Consider the following 25,972-nt stretch of genomic DNA (forward strand, 5'->3'; position numbering starts at 1 on the left):
AATGCATGAGCATGACTCAAACATAACTCATGAGCTGCTGTTAAGAATGTTAAAATATTGTTTTTCCTTTTGCAAATGAAGCAGACCCCCCTCCATCACGTCTTCTCCAGCCCTCCTGGGGTTCTCTTTGACCCACACAAGAATTTAGTGATTTTGCTGGGAAGAGAGTGTACCAGTAGCCAATCAGAGCAAGGATCCCAGCACTTGTGGTTGGTCCTACATCCCTATGGCTTCACAGTTTCTGTACAAGGGTGAGTCTGGGGAGAAGTGCTTTCTCCAGTCCGATTCAAACTGAAGGCAGCAGCCCATATGACCAGGGTCATGACAAAGAGAAGTTGGGAGGAAGGGAGCTGTCTATCAAAAAGACCAAAGAGGACTTTTCAGGGAACTGGGGTGTAGGGAGTGGATTGGGAATATGACAGTTACGAAATCCCTGTTTCTGGCTTGGCAGCAATCACTGTATTGACAGCATCGAGGCAGGAATCAGCAAAGGTGACAGATCACCTTGTTTGGCTACCAGCAGTGTAACCAGTGGTGTGTGAAAGATCTAAATTGGAGGACAGTTAACAGTAATAATAAGGTCAGGGTTAGGGGTTGAAGACCTCTGTGAGCCACTTGACTTCACTCTCTGCTTTAGTGATGGGCCAAATTTGTACTTGTTGTCAGCTGTCAGCCCATATTTGGTTGCGGAGGGATGGTTTGCTTGTATCCTCAACAGTGTTAAAAAACAAAACAACAGGACAGGGTAGCTATGTGTTACCCATTACTGTGATGGAAGAAGTACAGCATCTGGGACAGGAGAGATCTTGATGAAACTTCTGGCTGGGTCACAATGACTGTCATTGAACCTTTTTGAGTACATTTCTCAACTGTGAAGAAGGAACCCATCAGGTGACTGGTAATGATTTTAAAAAGTGCCTATCTTGTGCTTGTCATATAATTGGTGCCCATAAATATTAGTTTTCCTTTATTCTTTCCATTTTTACATTGAAATATAGGACTTGGATGTGGGAGCTTACTAAATAATTGTTATTGGATGAATGAAAGAAAGAAGGGGGAGGCCAGTTCTGGCAAACTGAAAAGGGGTTTTTGATAGAATGAGAGAAAGACCAACTTCATGCTCCCATGCCATATTCATGCTTGCTTCAGGACCTCATATATGTTGTGTTCTGTACTGGAAATGCCATATTGTGCTTTGACTATTGACTGAACCCCTTTAAAACTCTGCTTAGATATCCCATATTATGAAAAATTATTTTCTTATCAGTCCTCATTAACTATTTCCTTCTTTGTATTATTTCTGCAGTTTACAAATACCTCAGCATATTGTAGATAGGTTAACAACATCCATGTTGCTGCTCTATGGCTGTCATCTCCTGGAGGGTGGGGACGAATGGCTTATATACCTCAGTAACGCCTCATGCATGTCACATGCCAGGAACTCACTACATGATTAATAGTGAATTTATGGGACAGTACTGGGACTTGATTTCTAGTCTGTAACTTCCACCCATGTATCTATGTATCTGTCGATCATCTATCTAGAAAGTGAGATAAGCTAGACGAGAAGTACACAAATGTCTGGCTCTGTCACTTGTGAACTGTGTAAGCTTAGTGAAGTTACACAAATCCCTCTCAGTTTCCTTATTTGGAAAATGGAAACAATAATAGTATTGGCTTCTAGAATTCCAGAGGTAAGTGAATTAATACATGGGAAATTTTTGAACCAAGGCTGGCCTGTAATAAGAAATGCTCAGTGAATGTTAGCTACTATTGTATATTAGAAACAGTATTTTAAGAACTGTTTTAGAGTCAGATAACCTTGAGTTGGAGTCCTGGGTCTCTATCTTCCTGGCTAAGTGTCCTTGGCTGGGTTGACAACTTGAGTCAATTTCTTCACTTCCAAAATGGAAATAATACTGGCATAATCTCACGGGATTAAAGAAGGAAGTTAATGAGAAATTACTAGTATGTCCTTTTAGAAGTATTGTTGCTGTTATTATTTTGTGGTGCTTTAAACTTATCCAAGCTATTATAAGTTAATACATTTCTTGTGCTTCTCACAGTAGTACTGTGAGCTAGGACAGATGGTTTTCTATTTTATGGTGACGCGACAGATATACACATTGAGTGCCTTGCATAAATTCCTCAGTTACTTAGCAGGGGAGCCAGGGGCAGGACCCACATTTCCTATCTCCTAGTTTCTTCCAATAGAAAGCAATTCCTGAGATTTGACTTAGAAGTACAAGAGAAAGTGGCAGGTTAAGGTCTAACAGATGTCCAGTGACTGGATGGATGGATGGATGGATCCAGGGTGGATGTTTCCTAGTGGTGAATCAGTGGATTGCAGTGTTTTTTGGGGGGGGTACTGTTTAAAACACACCCGCCTCATCCACACATGGACATAATGGAGGAGGACAAATTAGAAAGAGTTCCCTTATTCTGGCTGGGCTGGCTGTAGACTATAGTGTCACCCCCAGAGCTTTGCTCTTAGGCCTAGTAGGGCTTTCTTGAGAGCTGCAGGCAGAGAGAATAAAAAAGCATGCATTGACAGTGGTGGGAGGGTGTGAAGGAAGGGAGCTGTAGGCAGTTGCTTTGCTGGTTTGAAGGAGTGAAAATTATGGTCTCCCACTTTGTCAGTGATTGAGCACTTTTGGGTCAACTTTTAGTTTAATGGACCCTAGAGTGATGAAAAGAAATACAGGGGGGATGGTTGACTTATTTCATTGGGTACTCAGCTGCAAGAAGTGAAGCCTCATCCTCGTTCCACCTGACTGCTGTTGTGCCTCTCACATGCTGGTTGCATAATAAGTGTTGGTAGGGTTGAGTTAATTAGGAGATCAATGAGAGGTTTAAAGATGTTGTATTCCCTACCCCCAATACAGAGTAAAGACAGGAGCCAGACCTTAAGGATTTCAGAAGCATATGGGTTCTTACTGCCCGCTCACCTGTGTACACTCCACTACTCTGATGCTTGTTTGTGTCTTTCTTTTTTGTTTCATCGAACATCCTCTTCCAGCTAAGAAGGCATGGATGTCTATTCAAGTGCAGCTTTTTAAATGTCAGGGACTGTTTCACTTGGATTATTTCAATAAAGGCTGGGGGTGTGGGCAGCGCTCCTGGGTGGCTGGCTCAGTGGTTGAGCATCTGCCTTTGGCTCAGGGCGTGATCCCAGAGTCCTGGGATCGAGTCCCGCATGGGGCTCCCCACAGGGAGCCTGCTTCTCCTTCTGCCTATGTCTCTGCTTCTCTCTCTGTATCTTTCATGAATAAATAAAATCCTTAAAAAAAATAAAGACTGGGGAAGCTGTGGCTCCCAGTCCCCCTCAGTTACCTGCTGCCAGTATAAGTTCACAGCTCATACCAAGCAGTAGGCCTTGGAGTATTAAGCAGTGCAGGATTCTTAGAACCAACAAACTGTTGAAAACATGGCAGGGCAGCTGTCCAGTAGCTTTTAGGGTCAGCTGGAATGGGGACTGAGTTGATGATGAACATCTCCAGCACTGGGACAGAAGGAAGTTGCAACTGCAAAATACGTAGCTCAGTACCTGGAACAGGGCGGGTCAAGTGCTGATACATGGTGGTGGTTATGCTGCCTGAGGTCCAATCTCTGGGGCCTCCCCTTCCTGTTCTGGTCTAGGAGTCTTGGATGTTTTTTCTGATGCATCCTTTGAATGGCCTTAACTCTGAGATCTTTGAATCTGCTCTTAACTCTGAGATTTTTGGCAAATTCCTCCCACTCTCTGGATTTCAAACTGTAAATCTATGTGCTAAAGGTATGGATAACTTTAGGGGGTTTTATGTGGAGTTCAGGTAGCCTGCAGGGGTGCCTGTGAATCCCTTAAAACCGTGACCAAAATTATTATTAGATGTGTTGTGGGGAGCACTCTTGGCTCCAGTTAGTGAAGAACCACTGTCCATTGGGATTCTTGGATGCTTCTAAGTGTTCTCTGACACCACTCAGTGTCTCAAAGTTCAATAAACATGTTCCCGGTGGTTCGCAAAAATGATTGTAGGTGGTACACGGGTATGTTTGTTATATCACTCATTATGTGATTATTTTAATGTTAAAAAATATTAAAATGGACATTTCATGATTATCGTTTCTTTGGAGGAGGCTAAGTCTTGCTTTTTTAAAAAAAAGTGACTTAAATGAGTAATAGCACAGAGGTAGGTTGATACCTAAGTTTGAGCAACAGTTATCTCCCCTGACCCCCACCTGGTACTGAGAGAGAAGATGAGTCTCAGGAGCAGAAAGGCCAGAAGGAAGTTGACAGTAAACTCTAGATGATAACTCACTGGTCCTTTTATCTATCCTGATATCTCTCTATAAATTGGAGAAGTTTCTGATCCTCTCTTAGGTTTTCCCCAAGAACATTGCCCCAGTCAGGCCAGGAATCCTGCTCAAAGAGTTTCTATCTGGGTCACTTTGTAGGCAATGCTTGAAGAGAGGCTCTCATTGCATCAGAGGAGAAACCTTGAGAACAGAGTCACATCTTTATCCACATACTCCTTCAGGTTTGAGAAGTACTTTTCACATTTCAATGTTTGTGAAATTGGGCAACATCTTACAAAGTGGTGCTTCCTTAAACGCTAGATAGCTATTACCTTGCCAAGAAGCTGTTAAGTGGATAGTAGCTTAGTTGAAACAAGGTTCTTGAACCTTGTTGAAGGTTGAAACAAGACACACCCAAAAGGAACAGACCAGCCTTACACTGTTTTTTCCCCTCTTCCCAGGCGAATTACACTTGGAAAGTTGGGACTTCTAATAAATACACAACTCAAAAGAGAATTTCTCTTTAAAAGAAAAATGCTCATCTCAAACCATTTCCTGTTAATGAAATGGAAGTTAAAGGGAATGAGTCATTGTGACAGGTATGGAGATACTAAGTCTGGGCCCTGCTTTCTGGGTTCCTCCCACCTCCACTCTGAGATTCCTCTTCATATTTATAAACCCATTTGAATTCATTTAGTCTCCTTCCCAGAGGGATGCCACGTAGAACCTTCTGGAACTTACAAGTCTGAATTCTAATCAGAAGGGGAAAGATAGAGCAGACTGCACAGGTTCAAGCAGACTTCATGATATTGTGAAAGATTCCTGACTCCCTCATATTCCGTTTTTGTAGGAAGAGAGTCCTTTGGTGTATTTGTCCAGATGATGAGCTTGGGGTGGGTTAGAAACACTTGATGAGACTTCACAAATCAGCACTTTATTGGCCATTTCTGTTTTAGCTGCAGTGGAGGTGGATGGATTGTGACTTTCGGTTACCCAACCCAGGAAGAGGGGAGGGGGCTGCTAAGCAGACACACCCAAAAGGAACAGACCAGCCTTTCTCAGGGAACCAGGGGAGGTGCCACTGCTTCATTTAGAATGCCAGATAATAAACAACCGGGACTCGGCCTTTAGAAGTCAATGGAATAAAGAAACTGGAAAAGGTTGAAGAGAAAAAGCCAATGAACGTGTAAGTAGAGGATTATATGAAGCCATTTAAGATCACAAAAAGCAAGAGTAACAAGGCCCCAGATGGAATCTGGCCCCACATGGCCTTGCCAAGCTAACTCTGAGAAGCACTGTGTAGAAAGTGCTCTCTTTATGTCCCCTGAAGCATTCATGGGGTTTCCTAGCCAAATTCTCAGGCTGTTTCTATGGTGCTTACAAAAAAGGGTATAGCAGTGTTGATATGTCCCTTCCCTTCGCATTCTGCGTCCCTTTCGCTGCCTCGTGACATAAATCTCTGCTTCAAATGAGCCTCTAATAAAAAAGTGCTGCAGGGGCAGGAGACACTGATTTTTTTCCACCAAAAAAAAAAAAAAAAAGGAGAAATTCTCTAAGAGTAAACGGTGTTTATTTTTTTTGTTGATTTTTTCAATCAAATGGAATTGCTTAATTAAAAAAAAAAACTTATCTCTTTTCTCTTTAAATACTACAGACAACCTCATTTTATCTCAGCAGACACCTAGAAACAAAACACTGGACCCACCAGAGAAAACTGGGCAATAAAAGCATCAGAAATTCAAGTCAACTATGGAGAATTAGTGTTAGCTGGCAGCTCTCAATTCTAAACAGAAGTGTCTCAGAACCTATTGGGTTTGACAAAAGTTTCTTAGAACTGGGAATCTGGGAAAGTTGGACTCCTTTTAATTCTATTCCAATTGTTTTCTGCATAGGGAAATTAATGTCAATGCATCAAATGAAGACCCAAAGAAACATTTAAAAACATGTCTGACTAGTATTCAGTATGTGAGATTATTAAGTAATAACTTGTCCTCCTAGTTAACCTTGTCCTGGAATATATATAGGTTATTTGTAGCCGCCACTGCTATAATATTTTCTGAAGGATGCCAAGCTGTATGCAAGATCTTTTTGCTAAAGTCCAGACTGTCGACACTGATCTCATCTTTTCTCCGCTTGCCCCCCACGCACACTTTCCGTGGTTTTAGGATAGCCCGAGGTTTGCTGTTTTCCCTCGAGGCCTCCAGGGTGACATCACGCTTGGTGTTCCTGTCGAACATTCTGAAGAAGTTGTTGTAAGAGCCTGTCATGATGACACTGCAAGGTAGAGAGAAAAGAGGGAGTCACTGAGTGCTCTGGAGGAAGGCGGTAGCACATCCCTTTTGTGTCTTTCTGGAGCTAATGACACCACATGGTGGCCAGCTAATGGTGCCAAGCGTTTTACTAAAAACCAAAAACCCAAACAGGTTTGCCTATCTGACTGTGGTCACAGTTTTGAGCCACTAAAAGCAACAAGCTCTTGGGTTGGTTTGGCAATGAAGGATCATGATAATCCTCCTTGTTACTTCCTTCTTCGGTTGGTAGATAGCTTTTGGTTCTTTGGCTCAGTGAGTCCTGTGGTTTTAATGATCCCCGCTCTACCTCCCATAGGACTGTGAAGGTGGAGAGGGGTCAGGAACACTTGTGAAGACACTAGTTGTACACACTGGAAGTGTGGTTGCAGGAGTGGGGCTTCCGTGCTGATGGAATTTCTGCCATCAGCACAGCGGGAGAAACGCTGATACTACAGCACAGGGGAGCCTGGTGTGTCCTCCCCCTGCTGAGGAGCAGCCTTGCTGGAACCCTTACCTAAGAAAATGGATGTCAGAACATGAGAGTCTCCTAACTCCGGGAAACAAACAAAGGGTAGTGGAAAGGGAGGTGGGGGTGGGGGTTGGGGTGACTGGGTGATGGGCAGTGAGGGGGCACTTGATGGGATGAGCACTGGGTGATATGCTATATGTTGGCAAATTGAACTCCAATAATTAAAAAAAAGCAAAATTACACAATAGCAAAATGAGACCCATGCAAGATATTTATTTGCAAACCAAATATAAACAGTTTTGTCACTGGTGCCATAATTTTCTAAGCTGGTGACCAACTTCTGACAAAGTTTCAAAACACAGTGGTATGTATACAATGGAATGTTCCTCAGCCATTAGAAATGACCAATACCCACCATTTACTTCAACATGGATGGAACTGGAGGGTATTATGCTGAGTGAAGCAAGTCAATCGGAGAAGGACAAACGTTATATGGTTTCACTCATATGGGGAATATAAAAAATAGTGAAAGGGATTATAGGGGAAAGGAGAGAAATGAGTGGGAAATATCAGAGAGGGTGACAAAACATGAGAGACTCCTAACTCTGGGAAACAAACAAGGGGCAGTGGAAGGGGAGGGTGGGTGGGGGGGATAGGGTGGCTGGGTGATGGGCACTGAGGGGGGCACTTGACGGGATGAGCACTGGGTATTATACTATATGTTGGCAAATCTAACTCCAATAAAAAAGAAAAGGAAAACAAAACAAAACAAAACAAAAAACAAATGGATGTCATTGTGGTTTCCCCCAGGAAGAGACTAAACAAACTCGAAGTTTAAAAGAATTTGGGAGGAGAAGAAAGACTTGCTAGTGGATTGACAGATGGCTTCCACATTTTTATAAGAGTGCTTCATCCTCAGACTTATTTATGATGGACAGAGGGCAGTGACTGCCAAAGCCTTCCAGAAGCAAAGGACTGACTCTTAACTGGTGACAGTTTGTACACAGGGACAGGCTGAGGGGGTTTAATGCTGTTCCAGTAACACCCCAAAGTAGCTGCTGCTGGAGAGGTGGGCTTGGCCTCATTTCTGAGCGAAGCCCTGACCAGCTGGTTAGGAAAGCATCTCATCAATGTTCACGTGGTGTGAGTGTGTAGACAGGTGAAGGGAAAGCTGAGAGCATGGGACCACAGCTAGGGGGACAGGTTTTTGGGTGCTGGGTCAGCTGTGCCAGGCAAATCAATCAAGGGTGAGCTTTCATAGCTCCGGTCCAGGAAATATGGGTGGTGACATGTGTTTGTCATTGTAGCAGAAGAAGCTGTTGCCACCTTATCAGGTAGGGTACTGACAATGTCACTTGGACTTACCTCATCCCAGATAGGGGAGCTATGTCTGAGGAAAAGTGAGTAACTTGCTCAGTGTCACACTGTGACAAAGTGGCCAAGTCAGGCCTCCAGCCCCCATCTGCCTCACCCCAGGGCACAGCACTCGGCCCTCAGCCTCACTGCTTCCCATGAACCCACACTTGCTTCCTCCATCCTGACTTGTTTTTAAACAGAGAAAGCCCTTGTTTTTTGGTTTTTATTTGTTGGTTTGGAAACAACAAGAACAACTCTCAATCTTATCTGAACCAAGAATCTTCTTGGTTATGGAAGGAAATAGTGAAGTTATGAAAAGAATGTCGATCTTAGGATTTGAATTCAAAACTTCTTACTCTTATCTCTACTACATACTAGCTCATGAGCTGGGGCAGTTTACTTTACCTTGCTGAGCCTCAGTTTCCTCAGCTATGGAATGGGGATGATGACAACAACTTTGTCATCTTGTGGTCAGGATTATATAACAGGATGTGTGTGAAGGTAGACTAATAAGTACTTTGTGAGTCTAGGTTAAGGTAAGTTATCAGGGTGATAACAAATATAAAAAATTTATTAATAACGGAAAAGTGAATAAATTCTATATAAACATGAAAATATATAGAAATGTATTTATAGAAACATACAAATAAAAATTAAGAAAACAGGGCCAGGGCCAGCGACTTTCCGCCTTAGGAGCTTTGGTCTATGTATCACAGCTGCTCTGCTGTCTCTCCCCACTGCCCTATAGTAAGTGCTGTGACTTGGGTCCTCTGTCATGTGGTGGTTCTTTCCAGGCCTGCTAAGTGGAAGGCACATTTTGGTTCATTGGCAAAGGAAGCCAAATAACAGTCAGAAAACACTTGTTTTTACTAGAAGCTCCAGCCTCTGAGTGCCTTGCCCTGACAGATTGTAGAGCTTCCAAGCACTACTGTTGGTGCCACATTTCTCAAAACACTAAATCAGCTCCTGGTAGCCTGTATTTTGTTCTGGAAGCTGGAGAATCATCTGTATTTGTCAAACTAAAAATGAACCATTAGAAGGTAATATGAAGTATTGTTGAAATAAAAGGCCTTAAAACAATAATAAATCACTTTGAGGGAATATGATAAATGAGGCCAACTAGAATTCAGCTAATGAACCACCAGGGCCTTTGGCCAGGTCTACACTAGAAGTGTCTAGCATTAATTTTTGATCAGGAAAGCGCACTTCGCAATAATCTGAACTGTTTATGCTGGAATGTACTGGTGGATTGTTAGTGTTCTTCATTTCAGCCATGTTGACCTAGCTCTGGGGGCTGCTGGTGTGTGAAACATGGGATTTTCTCACTAATGTCACATGGTCATCAGTGTCAGTCCTGAAAGATGATTCAAGGGTGTTACTACATCCCATCCTCCTTTCCAGGTCTGACCTCAAGGGAAATCCGGGGATCAACATGCTAGATTCCTGCTAGGCCCTGGGGCCTGAGTCTGACCTCCCTTTGGCCACACCCTGCTTAGGATAAATTGCCCAGGGCTTCAGCAAATACAGGGCCCACCCTCTGGAAGGTTCCCTAGACACAGAGCCCTTCTTACCTGTCTGACCCATTCCACACACACTCAAATTTATCAAAAATGCAGTCGTTTTCGTAGAGGGAGCACAACTTGCTGCGGAGGTAGTCATGAACCTGTTGGGGGAATACACCAAGATGGTCAGTTACTATTTTAAGCATGCTTATTTCTGTGAAGACCTCCTCTTGGGATGTGAGCTGTTAATTCTTCCAGTATAACTGTGCCTTGAATTGGATGGCCTGGGTCAGAATCCAGTCTGGGCCCTCTGCTGCTTAGGTAGCCGGTGACATGCAGAAGGGCCCGGTAAGTGATAAGAGTCCTATTCTATAAATTGATTTGCTAATGGGCATGAGAGGACACTACTCTTTTGGTCTTTAATTCAGCAAATGTTTATGGCCGGCCTGCTCGGTGCTTGGGATATGCAGTGAACAAAATACCCTTGGTGTGTTTTCATCCCAGCATAGGGGCAGGTGAGCGTTCACATGGGCCTTTTATATCGAGCAAGGTAAGGAGACATCACAGAAAGGACTGCTGAGCTGGCTATGTTGTGATCATGTGAGACAGCAGAGTCAGGGAGGCCGGTGATAGTCTGGTGACAGATGACAATGGGGAGCAGGGTGAGAACAGTGGGAGGAAACGGTCAGCTTCTCAGTATGTTTGCAGGGAGAATGGATAGGATTCGTGGATGGTGTAAATGTGAAGCATGGAAAGAATGGGAATCAAGATGGCTTCTGGATCTTTCTCTTGAGCAAGTGGAAGGATGGACTTGCCATATTCATTTTTGGGTACAATAATTTGAATAGGTCTGTGCAGGTGGAGCTGTAAAGAGACTCTGATGTAAAGGTTGTGGTCCTGAAGTATGTGATAGTTCTCTCCTGTTTCTATTTTTCAGTGAAATAAGAAGGAAAGGTACCAGGTGAGAATGAGGCAGGGTAGAGGATGCTTGGGAATCAATGCAGCACCGTTGGAAGGCACTGAGGCCTCATGAAGTTGTTGGATGTAAATCTTACATGAGACCAGTCAGCATGGTTGGGTCATTCACTCTATGTTCCATGACATGTTCTGGGTATTGAAAAGCTGAGTCATTTGGACAGTGCAAGTATGTCTAACTCTGCAAATGACTGTTCCTAGATAGTCCTGGGCCTTGTCAAGGTACCTGCCTCATTGCTCTGGTGACAAGAGAATTCATCTGCAGCAGGGCTTCTGGCATTGTTAGATGGGGAAGGGGATGCGAGGGTGAGGTTTATGGCCTGTACTTGAGATGTCTGCTATAAATTAACTCCTTGTCATTCCCTTCCTCTCCTGCCACCATTTGGGCATATTAGAAGTGGCACAAGACTGATGTAGGAGGCCATTTCTGTTTGTAGGACTGAAGATCTCTAGTGATTGTTAAGAGTCTTTGAGCAAAGAAGCATTTTCTGCTCCTTTGAGGGCAAACAAAGGACTGATTCTTTATCTTGACCAGGGTTTGGCAAATCTTTTCTATCAAGGGGAAGAGAATAAATATTTATGCTTCGTGTGGCATTGGGCCTCTGTGGCAACCACTCAACTCAGCCCTTGAATGCAAAAGTAGCCTTGGGTCATACATAAACAAATGAGTGGGGTTGTGTTCCAACAGAACTTAACTGATTTACAAAAACAGGTGGGGAGCAGGATGAGCCTCTCGGTCCTGGTTCTGCCTACAACAGACCTTTCTTGCCTTTTCTTGGCTTTTCATGGACTTTTTCTGGTTCTTTATAATAGAGGAAAAAAGGGGGATGAGGCTTCTGAAGGGTAGTATGCCAATGGGGAAATTAATCCAGTGGGCAATGGAAGCCAAGTTTGTTGCTCTAGTATAGGCACACCCTAGAGATACTGTGGGTTCGAGACTGCAGCAATAATGTGAATATTGTAACAAAGTGAGTTAAGTGGACTTTTGGGTTTCCTAGGGCATGTAAAGGTTATGTTTATTACACTATACCATATGAAGTGTGCAATAAATCACATTATCTAAAAAAACAATGTATATACTGTAATTTAAACAAAACCTTAATTGCTGAAAAAAATGCTAATCATCTGAGATTTCCAGAGAGTTGTCCTTTTTCTGGTAGTAGAAGGACATGCCTCAGTGTTCATGGCTGCTGACTGGCCATAGTAGTGGTTGGGAAAGGCTGGCATGGGTGTGGCAATTTCTTCAAATAAGACCGAGGATTCCTCTGTAGCATGCGATGCTGTTGGACAGCATTTTACCCACAGAACTTTCAAAATTGATGTCAATCCTGCTGCTTTATGAACTACGTTTATGTGATATTCTAAATCCTTAGTTGTCATTGCAACAATCTGCAGCATCTTCACCAGTGGATTCCAGCTCAAGACACCACTTCCTCTGCTCATCCGTAAGAAGCGAGTCCTCATTCTTTCAAGTTCGATCACATCTGTAAGGCTCCGCCTGCTATCTCCACCACATCTGCAGTGGTTTCCTTCACTAAAGTTTGGAACCCCTCAAAGTCATCCATAACGACTGGAATCAACATCATACAAACTCCTGTGCCTATTGATAGTTTAACTCCATCCCATGAATCACCAATGTTCTTTTTTTTTTTTTTTTTTAATAAAGAGCATAAGATGACAGAGGAACAGCAGAAGCAGTATCCCTGGTGAGCAGAGAGCCCAACTTGGGGCTTGATCCCAGGACCCCAGGATCATGATCTGAGTCAAAGGTAGATGCTCAACCAACTGAGCTATCCAGGTACCCCACCAATGTTCTTAATAGTATCTAGAACAGCGAATCCTTTCCAGAAGGTTTTGCCTACACCTATCAGAAGAATCACTGTCTAGGGCAGCTATAGTCTTATGAAATGTAGTTTTTCAATAATAAGTCTTAGAAGTCAAAATGACTCCTTGATCCATGGGCTACAGACTGGATGTTGTTAATAGCAGGCAGGAAAACAACATTAATCTCGTAATACATCTCCATCTGAGCTCCTGGGTGACCAGCTGCCTTGTCAGTGAGCAGTAGTACTTTGATTCTCTTTTTCTGAGCAGTAGGTCTCAGCAGTGGGCTTAAAATACTCAGTAAGCCATCTTTTAAACAGAGTGCAGTCATCCAGGCTTTGTTTTTCCATTTATAGAGCAAAAGCTGAGTAGATTTAGCATATTTCTTAAGGGCCCTGGGATTTTCAGAATGGTAAATGAGCTTTGGCTTCAACTTAGTCACCAGCTGTATTTGTTCCTAACAAGAGTCAGCCTGTCCTTTGACACTTAGGAGCCAGGCACTGACTTCCCCTCTCTAGCTATGAAACTCCTCGATGGCATCTTTTTCCAATAGAAGGCTATTTTGTCTACATTGGAAATCTGTTGCTTGGTAGAGCCACCTTCACGAATTATCTTAGCTAGATCTTGGATAACCTGCTTCTCTTGAGCTTTAATGTTACAGAGATGGCTTCTTTCCTTGAGCCTCATGAGCCAACCTCTCCTAGCTTTCAGGTTTTCTTTGGCAGCCTCCTCACCTCTCTCAGCCTTGCTCTGGATTACACTTTGGCTAAAGGGGGTGTTGAGGCTGGTTTGATCTCCTCTCCGGACCACTCAAACTTTCTCCATATCATCAATAAGGCTGTTTCACTTTCTCATCGTTCATGTGTCCACTAAGGTAGCACTTTTAATTCCCTTCAGAAACTTTCCTTTATGTTCACAACTTGGCTGTTTGGCACAAGAGGCCTAGCTTTCAGCCTACTTTGCTTTTGACATGGCTTCCACACTATGCTTAAATCATGGCTAGTTTTTGATTGATTGATTGATTGATTCATGAGAGATCCAGAGAGAGAGAGGCAGAGACATAGGTAGAGGGAGGAGAAGCAGGCTCCATGCAGGGAGCCTGATGTGGGACTTGATCCGGGACTGGAGGATTACGCCTTGAGCCAAAGGCAGATGCTCAACTGCTGAGCCACCCAGGCATCCTTAACTTTTGATTTAAAGTGAGAAATGTGTAACTCTTTCTTTCACATGAAACTTGGAGGTCAGTGGAGGGTTATCGACTGGCCTCATTTCAATATTGTTTTGTCCAGGGAATATGGAGGCCAGAGGAGGAGAGAGAGGGAGGCGGGAATGACCAGTTGGTGGAGAAGGCTGAACACACACAACATACATTGTTTAAGCTCACCATCTCATAGGGGCACCGTTCATCGCACCCCAAAACAGTTAAAATAGTAATGTCAAAGATCACTCATCACAGATTGTCGTAACATATAATAAAGGCTTGAAAATGGTGAATGTGACACAGAGACACGAAATGAGTCAATGCTGTTGGAAAAATGGTGTTGGTAGACTTGCTTGATGCAGGCTTGCCACCTACCTTCAACTTGTATCTTAAAAAGGCAGTAGCTAGGAAGTGCAATACAATGAGACACACCTGTACTCTAGCTCTCCTACTTTTTGAGGGAAAAATATAAGACAAATAGCTCCTTATGTTTAGCCTTCTCTCCCACTACTCATTCCTCTGATCTGGTATGGAGCACTTTTCAGGCAAGGCACAGATGTGAATGTTTGGAGATGGGAGAAATTAAGTTTTAAAAAAAAACGGTTAAGCAGGTTTCCATTATGCAGAACTTCTCAGAATCCTACATGGGTTAAGGAATTGTAAAACTATAAGAAATGGATAGATGATTATTTCATTTCACTAGAGTCACTAAGATTTGTTTTTTGGCTCAGGCTTACAAACTTTTCTTGACATACAAACTTTCACCTTTGGCATTTTGTCTTACAGAAACATCATGGGTGAATAATAAGTATCAAAACATGTGTGCTTTGGAAGTGTGGTTCCATTAGCAGGAAACACATTGCCAAGAACTCTACACAAAATTCTTGAAAGACAGAAGTCGGGGGGGGTGGGGAGGGGATCTAAAGGAAAATCCAGTCTGAACCAGTATTTTGTCTTGCCCAGCAGCTAAATTTCGGGATGCTCCTGTTGCCTTGATTTCATCATCTTTGACTATGAAGGTATGGTGTTTATGTCCTGTTGCTCAAACAAAAAACAAACCCTTAGGCAAACAAGATGGACTTATCTCCATCAGAGGAGAGGATAAGGTAAGAAACATTGATTAGAAACATCTAGAACACAGAGCAAGAGAAAACTTAAAACTCACCCAATTTGATGCTTTTTTCTTCATGTTCCAAATATTTGTTGTCCATGTTCCTATTGTGTATGGCCTTCTTGACACTAAATTGAGACTCCCAACATAGAGGTTCTCAAATCATGAACTCGTAGAAGCCTCATGTTGTAGTTAATGGGACTGCTCATGAGGCCCAGCAAGAGTGAAGTCTGTTGGTTGGTTCTTAGATTTCAGGGCTCAAAAAACTTATCTTATAAAGAGTCAGAGAGCAAGCAGATATTTTAAGCTTGTGGGCTCTATCATCTCTGTCACACCTATTCATCTCTGCCATTGTAGCATGAACTAACCATGGACCATGTACACATGATGGGGTATGGCTGTGTTTCAGTAAAACTTCTTTTACTAAAACAAATGGAGACTGGATTTGGCCCACCAGCCAGTTTACCAACCCCTGTTCTGTAGGAGAACTTGAAAAGAGCTAATGATACTTAAGTCTACAGTTTCTTATTCCTGGAAGGATGCCGGAGACCAGTTGATACAGGTATGAAAATACATGGCAGGAACATTACTTACTTCCCTCTTCAGGGAAGGCATTAGTAACTGGCATTGGAAATTACTTCCCATTGGGTCAGCCTTCAGAATCTTTTTCAATAGTGTTCTAGAAATTCAGTCAGAGTTTATTTACCATATTTTACACAGTATGTTACCATGTTGGTTATAGTTTATAAACATAACCAAATTACTTTGAAATATGCTATCTGAAGTTAGACTTCTGTAATATTTCATTTCAGTATGTGTACTGTGAGACCTATCTCAAAGACCTATCACTAGCTGAAGCTGTTTTGAGAATCATGCTCCTTGGCTAGCTCACTGGGTTCTTAAACCCTTTCTCCAAAATGAAAGTAACTAATGGCTCCTGCCACTGTAGAGACTAAATCCAGTTTTCACTAATCCAGGTTCAATCAGAAGGCCACAAGTCTGTTCATACCACACACATACCACACACACTCAGGTTCTAGCAGTCATTGCCCCCTGTCATATGACATATTTGTGAAGCTGGAAGAGGACACTTGAGTTAGCTTAGGCCTGGGTTGAACATGAAGGTAAGAGTCTGGAGGCAGGTGCTGGGAAGTAGGGTCCTGGAGTTTGGCTGGATCTGGGGGACAGGAAGACCCCAAATATATACGGCATGCTATTTCAACCAACAGACTATCTCAGCTACATATGTCGTCTTGAATTCTGGCCCTAAAACCTCACAGCACCCTGCATTACTCACAGTTGGTCAAAGTCCTTGGGGTCCTCAATCTTCTCTCTGAATTTCTTCTGAAAGATTGGCTTGTCCTGTGGCCACTCAAGTGATAGGTGCTCACATGTGTCAAAGTGGGGTAGTGGGCTTCTTGCTGCTCTAGACAATGATTCCTGTACTAAAGCCTTTGGCTCTTCTCTAGTCATGTCATCAACTAAACTCCCTGCTGTCTACCTTGTTAGTGTCAGCAATACTTCTGAGTCCCTCTGCCACATTCCTTGGAAGTAATTCTAGCTCTCAAATCTGCTGCCATTATTCTTCGTAATCATTACTCTGGTTTCTCCGTTACTCAGGCCTCATCATTTTCAGTGTGTTTTGTCTTTTGCTTCCTTGGTCACATGATGAGACTAGCCATGACCCTAACTGTATCTGTTTAACAAGTACTGCTCTATTGCTACCTCCTATCTTTTTAGTTCACTACCTTTACTATCTTGATTCCATCAGTTCTTCAAATCCATTTTTGTCTACTTTCCTTCACTCAATTAATTCCCTCCTCAACTACCTGAGGTTCAGTGACCTATCATTACACTCACACCTTAAGTATCTCTCTCCTATATTGTACTCAACTGGATCCCTGAGTAACCCTACCTCTCTCTTAGATGATTATTTTCTGCTTTTCTTTCTCATTCACCTAATGACCTTGCTTCTTATTTTGTGAGAAAACAGAAGCAACACGAAGAAATCATCTATGGTTCCCATCACAATGCATCCATAGCTATTTACTCTTCTCTCCTTTCACTGATGGATGAATTGTCCACCTTCCCATCTATGGCCAGTTTCGCAATGGACTCTATTCCCTCTTGCTTCCCTCAAGGAGTCAGCTGCTTGAATTGTTCTTTCTCTCCTGGCTTACTCCCCTCAGCATAAAATACACTGTGATAACTTCCTTATGCCTGTATCCAATTCCTGCTACAACCCATTTTGCTGTTACCCTTTAGACTAAAATTTCTTGGAAGAGTTACCTGTACTCATTACATTCACATCTTCTATTTACAGTCTATGTCAAAATCCACTCCAATTAGACCTTCATTAATACCATTCACCTACACCTATCTCCTCATTACTAAATCCAGTGGCCAATTTTCAGTCCTTTCCTACTTGATTCAGCTATTGGATTTTCAGCTATATAGCATTTAGTAGTTGGTGATTCCTCCTCCTTGAAATAGTTTCTTTACTTGGCTCTTAGAACATTCCTCTCACTTTTCCTCTTCCAACCTCCAAACACCGGGTTCGCAGGGCACAGTCCTGATTGCTTCTTTTCTCTAAGCTAAGGTATACCCAAACTCAAACTGAGCTGTCTACTTGCAATTTCTGGATGTTTACTTAGCTCTACATGTCTCTGACTAGATCTTGATTCCCTCATCTACATAAAATGGCACCATCATTTTCTTAATCACTCAGGATAAGAACCTTGGGATGATGATCCCTGGTGTTTCTTTTCATCTTACATCAAATTTGTGGTCAAATCCTGTTGATTTTACCTTGGAAATATGTAAGGAATCTGGCCACTTCCATTGCTCACATCCTCATCTAAGCTACTATCAGCCCTTGCCAAGATATTGCAATAACTTGTTAACTGTTCTGTTTCCTCCCATCTCCCCCTAGAGTCTCTCCTCCCCAGAACCACCAGAATATTAGTCAGTGATGAAAATGTTCTGGAATTGGAGAGTGGTGAGGGTTCCATAACTTTGTAAATATACTAATGTAGACTTCCAGAGGGTGAATATTACAGTATGTGAATTATGTCTGAAGAAAAAATATATAAGTTAAATCCGTCGGTCCAGAATTTTCACACCTCTTTAACCCAAAATATATTTAAAAAGACCAGTTTATCCCTGCCTCTTGATCTTTGCTTCTATTGTGCTCTTACCTGAAATGAGCTGCTTCAAATCCTTTCTACCTCACAGTCTGGTCTTCCATTTTCTAAAAAAAGCCATTCTATTCTAAACACTGCCTGCCTTCTTCTTTGTTCCCTTTGTCCATAGACCTACCAATCATTTAGCCAAGGCTAAGGCCAGCAACCTGTACAGTCTTCTTGACTCCTCCCTCCACATTGAGTCAGCAAGTGTGCCTCCCCGACTCTCCTCTTACCTCTCCCTTTATCTGTATGCCACCATTCCAGCACCAATTGCCGTCATCTCCTCCTTTATTTCCAGTGTCAAACCTTTTAATGGTTTTCCATTGCACTCAGCCCGAAGACAAAATAACCTAATCTTCATTACTAAGGCCTAGATTTCTAGACTCTTCTTTTTGCCTGTGTTCTATATTTAATATACAAAGAACTCCTTTCTGAACATACCACCTGTGAATATACTATCCTCTGGCTAGTTCCTGGCAATCAAGACTCAGCCTTTGGGTCTCTTCTCATCAGGCCCTCCTTGCCTGTGGTCCCATATACCCAGCACCATCTCTGGCATCACTGCCTACTCAATCCCCTGTTCATCATCGTGCTTCTCCACCAGTCAACTAGCTCTAAGAGAACATCTCTGTCTTCAGTATTCATCTCACAGGTTAAATTGAATTCAAGCTCCTCCTTATGTACTCTTGTTTAATATCCTATGGAATTTATAGACTGTACCATCTTATTGAATATATGATATGATGACGTAGTGTCTCTTACTCTTGTGCATTGTAAGCCTTTGCAGGCTGATGTGGAGGCCCACAAAGGAAGTGCCTTATGTACCTACAGTGGGCGGTGGTCCATACCTGGTAAGTCTCAATGGGACGATTTTCCATGTTGAGATCCCAGACTTTAACGGTCAGATAGTCTCTGGTCATGATATACCTCCCACTGTGGCTGAACTTCACATCCGAAATTGAAGAGATAATTTCAGAGAAAAACGACCTGTTGCTTGGATCTTCGGGCTCTTCAAAAACTGTAGATCAGAAGCAAAACAAGACAAAATTAGCATGTCCTTACCCACTAACTCTACCATGTTTGGGCCAGCTACAAAGCCAACACTCTAACTTGCAGTAGAATGTGCAGAGTCTAATCTAAGTGACACAGAGAATCTGAAAGCAGAAACCTTTCTCATGGAAGGACTCACATGGGACCTGTACCATCCAGAGATATGGCACAGAACCTTTCCAAGCTTTGGGTTGACATATCTGTTTCACAGTTCCCCTGGCCTGTGTGTGACTGCACTTAGCAACACGTGGAGTCATCTGCGATGCTTAAAAAATGTGTTTACAGCTTTTTTTGAGATATAAAATTACATACCATAAAATCTGCTCATGTGAAATTTACAGTTCATTTTTTTAGTATAATTACATAACTATATAAAAGCATCACTAATTTCAAATTTTTTTCATCAACCAAACCCCCAAAGTCCATTCCCATTTGTAATAATTCCTCATTCCCTATTCCTGCAGCCCTAGGAACTGGATAATCTGTTTTCTTATTCTATGAAATTGCTTAATCTGGAAATTTCCCATAAATGAGAAATTATATGAGATAGAGTTTTCCTGGGACTGGCTGCTTTCTCTCAGTATACTGCTTCCTGTAGTGTATCAGCACTTCATTCCTTTTTATGGCTGAATAATAATCCATTGTATGGATTATACCACATTTGGTTTATCCATTTTTCAGTTGCTAAACACTTGGGTTTCTACTTTTTGACTATTATGAATAATGTTGCCATCAATATTCATGGACAATCTTGTGTGTGGACATTTATTTTTATAGCTCTTGGGTCACAGTTGTTAATAGTGGCACCTGACTGAACCTCAGTTATTTTGTATATATTGTGCCTTTGCTCTGACATCCAGGCACTATTACTTCTCAGTAGTTTCAGCTGATTTCCATTTAGAGGAATGAACGTAAGGCTCCTCAGTTGGGACAACAAATCCTATCAGATGCTGCTATAACATGCCTCTCTACCTTAACTTTGAACTTATAGAAGATAGCTTAGGTATATCTTGACCTTTCCCATTTCTATGCCTGATTGTTCTGTCTATATTGACTCAACTTCTGCTGGACTCACAGGCCTCATCTTTCACTACTATCTGGGCCTTAAATGATCTTTTCACACTTGGCCTGGCGCACTCACTTAACAGGACCTTGGGTACTCTCACAATATGATTTAACAATCTCTGCGTTTGTGTTATCTCAACTGTAATGTAAGCTTCTTGCACATGAATGTTTAATAAATATGATTAGAACCAGCGCTAGATCAATGAATGAATGAATGAATTTGCCATCTGGGTGCTCAGCATGTATGATGGAGAGGTATATGCATTTGCCCATACTTATTTTTAATCTAGACCAATGGTAATGGAGTATGGTTCCACTTAACAAGTGTTTGCATCACAATTCTGAACACTGGGATGTATTATTTAATACATCTTCCAGAGCTTTCTCTTTCCTGCCTGCTCAACACAGTCACAGAGTCCGTATCAAATTCTATGTAGAAAATCTAAGGTTATAATGAATTCCCTTTCAAACCTTGCTGAATTAAACTCGGAGCCGAACCAAAATACTAATTGTCACCTAACCATTTAAGAGAACAACAAATAACCCTCATCAATCAGAATTGAACTTGAGAATTAGACTCACTGAAACAGAAAAGCCTCTTGGACTTTAATCAGGCATTCATGAAGGCCCCTGGACTCTGACTAGTGTCCTCATAATTGAGAACTAGATTTTCACATTAGTTTCTCTCCAAGGGATTCTCGTTAGGACTGGGAACTTCCAAACTCCAGACAAGCCCCATGCAAACATCTCAATAGCTAAGTGGGAGCCCTGAGGCTTAGCAACTTCCCACCTGATGCACCTGCAGTGAATGGGAAGGGATCAGCACACTGCCCTCTGGAGTCCATCAATTTCTACCTCTGGCACTTACCAGCTGTTCACATTCTATTTACTTCTCTGAGATTCAGTTTTCCCAGCTGCAGAAGGGGGATGTTCCATATTGCTTGGAACATATGATTGACACATTGTAGGTTCTCAATAAATGTCAGGAGCTGTTTTTATCCTCATTAGCATACACTGCCTCTGTATAGGCCAATCGTATTTTATTCCAGACTGAGACTTGGGGACTGAGGAGTACAGAACTTGTGGGCTATTTCAATGACGTAAAGAATGTTTACAAGGTTATACCTAGCAGCCTGTTCTCTGTATGCATGGCATATTGGGATGTTAGCGTAGCAACCCCGTAAAGCCCGAAAAGGACAGCCCCAGAAGATGTAGCAGAAATGAAAGAAGACAATTCTTTCATCAGCCTACCACTAATTACCATGTACGACACAGAAGGCAGGTTATAGACAATGGATTGGCCAGCACAGCACTTGGCAGATTTTTCCATGACTATATTTACTGAAGTCTTAATATCAATGCCATGACTTCTTTTCATTCGTTCAGCAGCAACATTTCACATATTGGTAATTACCGTTTACAGGAAGCTTACTATGTTCCAGGCCCTGGGCTTTTCATCTATTTAGTCCTTACACTAATCTCACATAATAACAGTGATTCCTTATTTCAGATGTGAAGTATTAAGGCACAGAGAGGTTTTGTAACCTGAGGACCGCAGCTCAACTGAGGTAGAGGCATTTTGTATTCCGATCCATCTGGCTTCAAAGTCCTTGTTCTTAATCATGATGTGATTCTGCCCTGCATCATGTGCACATGTACACATCTGCATAGCTGTGAAAAAGGTAACCAGAGTAGAATCTAGAGAGAATCACAGAATCTCAAAGCTGGAAGGTTTTTTCCTCCCTGGTTATCACACTATTTTTTATTATGTATTAATTAGATGATAGTCAGTGGAGGGGCTCTTAATGATGACTGCTCCTACCCTATCCTTTTTGTACGGCCAGAGTCCTCAAAAGAATCAACTCCTTTCAAACACTTAAGGAGGACAGTTTCTACAGCAAGGGGTCATGAGTTCAAGCATTACACCATCAACAGCCAGCATAGTTGGGGACCTCAGAACTTTGTATGACTTGAGACCCTCATATCACAATAAGCCCATACCCTCAGGCCATCTCTCACCCCTGGGCTCTAATCACTATGGTCTATCAGCAGTGAGCCAACCTTTCCTCCCACTGGCCCTCACCTCCAGCTTATATGCATTGGCTTTTAATATATTTTGTGTCTCCTAATATGCAAGCTCTATGAGGGGAGGGGTTTTTGTCTGTTTTACCTGGATGTATTCCCTGAAACATAGGCATGCTCAGTAAATATTAGATGAATGAATATTGACAAGCCATTTTAATTTCTACAGGAAAATAATACTTATTAGTTCAACAGGTCCCTAGCTAAGCAGTGCTCTATACACCTCGGATTTGTTCCAATTCCTTGAAAAGTATGAAGATAAATACATTCAATAGGAAGTCATCTGTAATTCAACGTTTTCAGTAATTCAGCCTGTACAATCCTTTATCAGCTATTTAAGTGTCTTTTACATGCATTCATACACATGCAAGAGCACTTAGTACATGACCTAGAACATTCAAAGTATTATTATTATTATTTTTTGGATGCACACATGCCAGGTCCTGTACTATTGATGAAGGACACAAGGAGCAAGATAGATCCAGTCCTACTCTCCTGGAACTCATGGGCCAAAGGAAATGATAAATGTTAACCAATCACACAAACTTAGTTACAGGTGTGAATAAGTGATATTTTTTACTGTATTATCAGAGGCAAGGGAAGGTACTGGGGAACCAGCTAGGGGAATATAAATGGAACATCACTGTGTGTTCCACGTAATTTACTAAACTTATGGTACAAAAGGTTCGAGTACCTGGGTATTTCTCTTGGAGACCCTTGGCTTAGCATTAAAAATCCTGTTGACCTACATGGTTGCCAAAGAGGCTCTAGAATATAAAGCACTCAGGAAGAGAAAAGAAGAGACTTTGGACAGAGAGAAGACAAGCTCTGTTCCCCTTGTGAGCAAAGATTCTGGATGAATGAGAATCCAAAGAGCCCAGATCGAGGCCCTGGGAATGTGTTAGATTTGCCAACAGGGAGTGTGTGTCTCAGAGACAACATCAAAAGCAGTAATGATACCTATCATTTCTTTGCACACATCATCCCATTTACGCTCAAACCTATCAGAATGATACTCTCAGTGTCCTGAGTTAGAGAGGAGATGGACCAAGTGAGGCTGAGTAGCTTGCTCAGGATCATACAGTAAGTGAGTAGCAGAGGGGGACTTTCAAAGGACTATCCGTCTGCCTCCCTGTTACACTGTCTCCACAACCAGGCCTTCCCTTGCTCTGTCAGTATCATTTCTCTGCTCATACAACTGAATCAAAGTGGGCTCCCTCATGTTTTAGAGGTACCTGTGAGTTCCCACTTCTGTACTTCTGTTCCTCCTTACCTATTCATGTACCCATCAGAAGATACTGGAAAGACAGTCAGCCTGAGAATTGCCGATGCTGGGTTGGAATCCAGGCCGGACACAAAATAGCCGCTCCTATTAACACCTATTATTGTTGAACAATTACACTGTGCACTTTACATATATTAACTTGCTCAACATTCACAGGTATTATTTCCCTTTTGGACAAATCAGTCTAGTTCATCAACCCAGGCATGGGTTCTCCTGCTCATAGGCAGGAGGCAGAGCACGGATTCTAACTTGGTCTGTTTCCAGCCTATGCTTTTAATCTCTTATCTGCCTCTCATTTCAATGGCTGGACCACCATTGGCACTCTGGACCCATCCTCTTGTCTATCATATGAAGGAGGTAGGATTGTCTACCAGGTGACTTCCCCCTCTCGGATCATAAGACCCATGGATTCCAGAGGTCTTATCTTTTAGTTTTCTTCTACCAATGCCCAGTACTCTAGGTTAGCCTTCCCAAGGTGACTTCAGCAGAATACTCATGAATATAGAGGCTGAGGTCAAAAAGAGCTGGGGAAACTCCTACTCAGTTTTGGGGGTGGACACTGAAATTAGGTACAGAGGTACCTAAGGTACAGAGAAGTCCGGCAGGAAGAAAAGGCTTATTATTCTTTAGGAATCCACATTTTTCAACTTTTGCACTACTGAATTTTGGGACACATAATATTTTGCTGTTGGGACACTGTGGGATGTGTACCAACATCCCTGGCCTGTGTCCACTGAGTCCCCAAGCCCCAGATGAGACAGTCAAAAATGGCCTCAGAAATTGCCAACTCTGTCCCCTGTGGGGCATGACTTGCCCCTGGTTGACAACCAACTGCATTTGTCCTGCCTTCACATCTTATTGGATCACACTTTCTCCCTTCCCTCTATTTACTGTCTCTTTTTTTGGACAAAGCACTCTCAGCCCACGCTCTCCCTCAGAACACCAGGGGTTACAATACTATAGGCAAAAAGCAACCAACACTTCTTTTAAGTTCTACAGGCTCTGTTAGGTGCCCTGTGCAGGAAGAGGTCTGCGTTATAACACACGCACACATGAACATGTCTGCATGGAACTCGAGTATTATCCTTCATGGTGCTTGACACAGCGCTGTTCGCCTGAGAGAACTCAGATGACAGGGTAACTGAAGATTTATCAGAATCCTGGGAAGGAGGTGAGGCAACAAGACAGGAAGAGTTAAGAAAACTGCTGACTCCGGAGAAATCTAGAGCTAAACCCACCCACATTACAACTGGGACAGAAGCTGGTAGGAAGCACAGCATGCTGCGTGTGGTGTAGGCTCGGGTCAAGAGAAGAGAGGATGGAGGGAATCCAGAGCTCATATAGGCTGTTTCTGTATGTGGCTCCATTCATCGGACCTCACATTAGACACTGCCCTGGTTGGTGTCCACGGTTGGTGGCTAAGAGGACAAGTGGTTCCAGGTTCAGCGCGCCTGGGCTGAAACGAGCTCTGTGGCTTCTAAGTTATGAAGCCTTGGACAAGTGGCTTGCCTCCTTCCAAGCTTCATTTTCCTCGGAGGGTAGGTGAGATAGATTTTTCATGTTGAGCCCTTGGCATAGTGCCCATACCCAGAATAACAGAGAAGAGTGTGCTGCCTTAGGGAAGCTTGGCGCGAGAGGAGCCCAAGAGCCTCATGTGTTTTTCCACCAGGGTCAGACAGTAAGAGCTACAAGTTGTGAAATGGATTTCTAGGTCTTTGAACTGGGCTGGAACACGGACACAGCTTGTCTCTGGACTATCACTTGGAATACCCCTTTCTCCGTACAAGGGGTTGTGATTCGGTGCCGAACGATGTCACCACTGCCCTGCCTTGGATGACTCAGGCAGAGGAGAGGGAGAATAAAGGAAAGAAGGCAGCCGGATGTGATGGTTGCGTTCATGATGCAAAAGGCACAGACTCAGAATCACGCACGGGTTTGAAATTGCTCACTTCTGCTGACATTTCTTCTGTGGAGAAGGACAGCTGGCACGCTCTTCTGTTTGGAGACACGGCTGACAATCTCCCCATAATGGGGGCACGACTACAGAGTGAGGCAGATGGCAATTTTCCTTCAGAGATATGCAGGCCATGGTTTTGCCCCTGGAGAGAAAAGGCTCCACAATTGAGATGTAGCCAGTAATTTTTACCACACAAGAAGCCACGTCCAGTAATTCTGCCCAATGAGAGACCCGGCCAATAATTTTCCCAGGGAGGGTAAGAACTCCCATGGACGGGTAATGCTGGCTTTTCTCCAGCTGAGGACAGTGAGAGAAGGCTAAGATCTAATTAGCGGCTACTATAC

At 42.8% G+C, this 25,972-nt stretch overlaps 1 protein-coding gene across 6 annotated transcripts in view; it reads right to left on the minus strand.

Moving 5' to 3' along the window:
* Positions 1-6,116: 6,116 nt before the first annotated feature.
* PPP2R2B (protein phosphatase 2 regulatory subunit Bbeta) overlaps positions 6,117-25,972 on the minus strand; it is a 448,486-nt gene continuing 428,630 nt past the window's right edge. For all 6 annotated transcript variants that reach the window (XM_041767142.1, XM_041767141.1, XM_041767143.1 and 3 more), the window contains 3 exons: positions 19,038-19,207; positions 9,963-10,054; positions 6,117-6,549 (listed from right to left, as the gene is read on the minus strand). In XM_041767142.1, the coding sequence (XP_041623076.1) occupies positions 6,270-6,549; positions 9,963-10,054; positions 19,038-19,207 (542 nt within the window). In that variant the 3' untranslated portion in view covers positions 6,117-6,269. The remainder of the gene's footprint in view (positions 6,550-9,962; positions 10,055-19,037; positions 19,208-25,972) is intronic.

Source organism: Vulpes lagopus, chromosome 8 (genome assembly GCF_018345385.1).
Source record: "Vulpes lagopus strain Blue_001 chromosome 8, ASM1834538v1, whole genome shotgun sequence".
NCBI lineage: Eukaryota > Metazoa > Chordata > Mammalia > Carnivora > Canidae > Vulpes > Vulpes lagopus.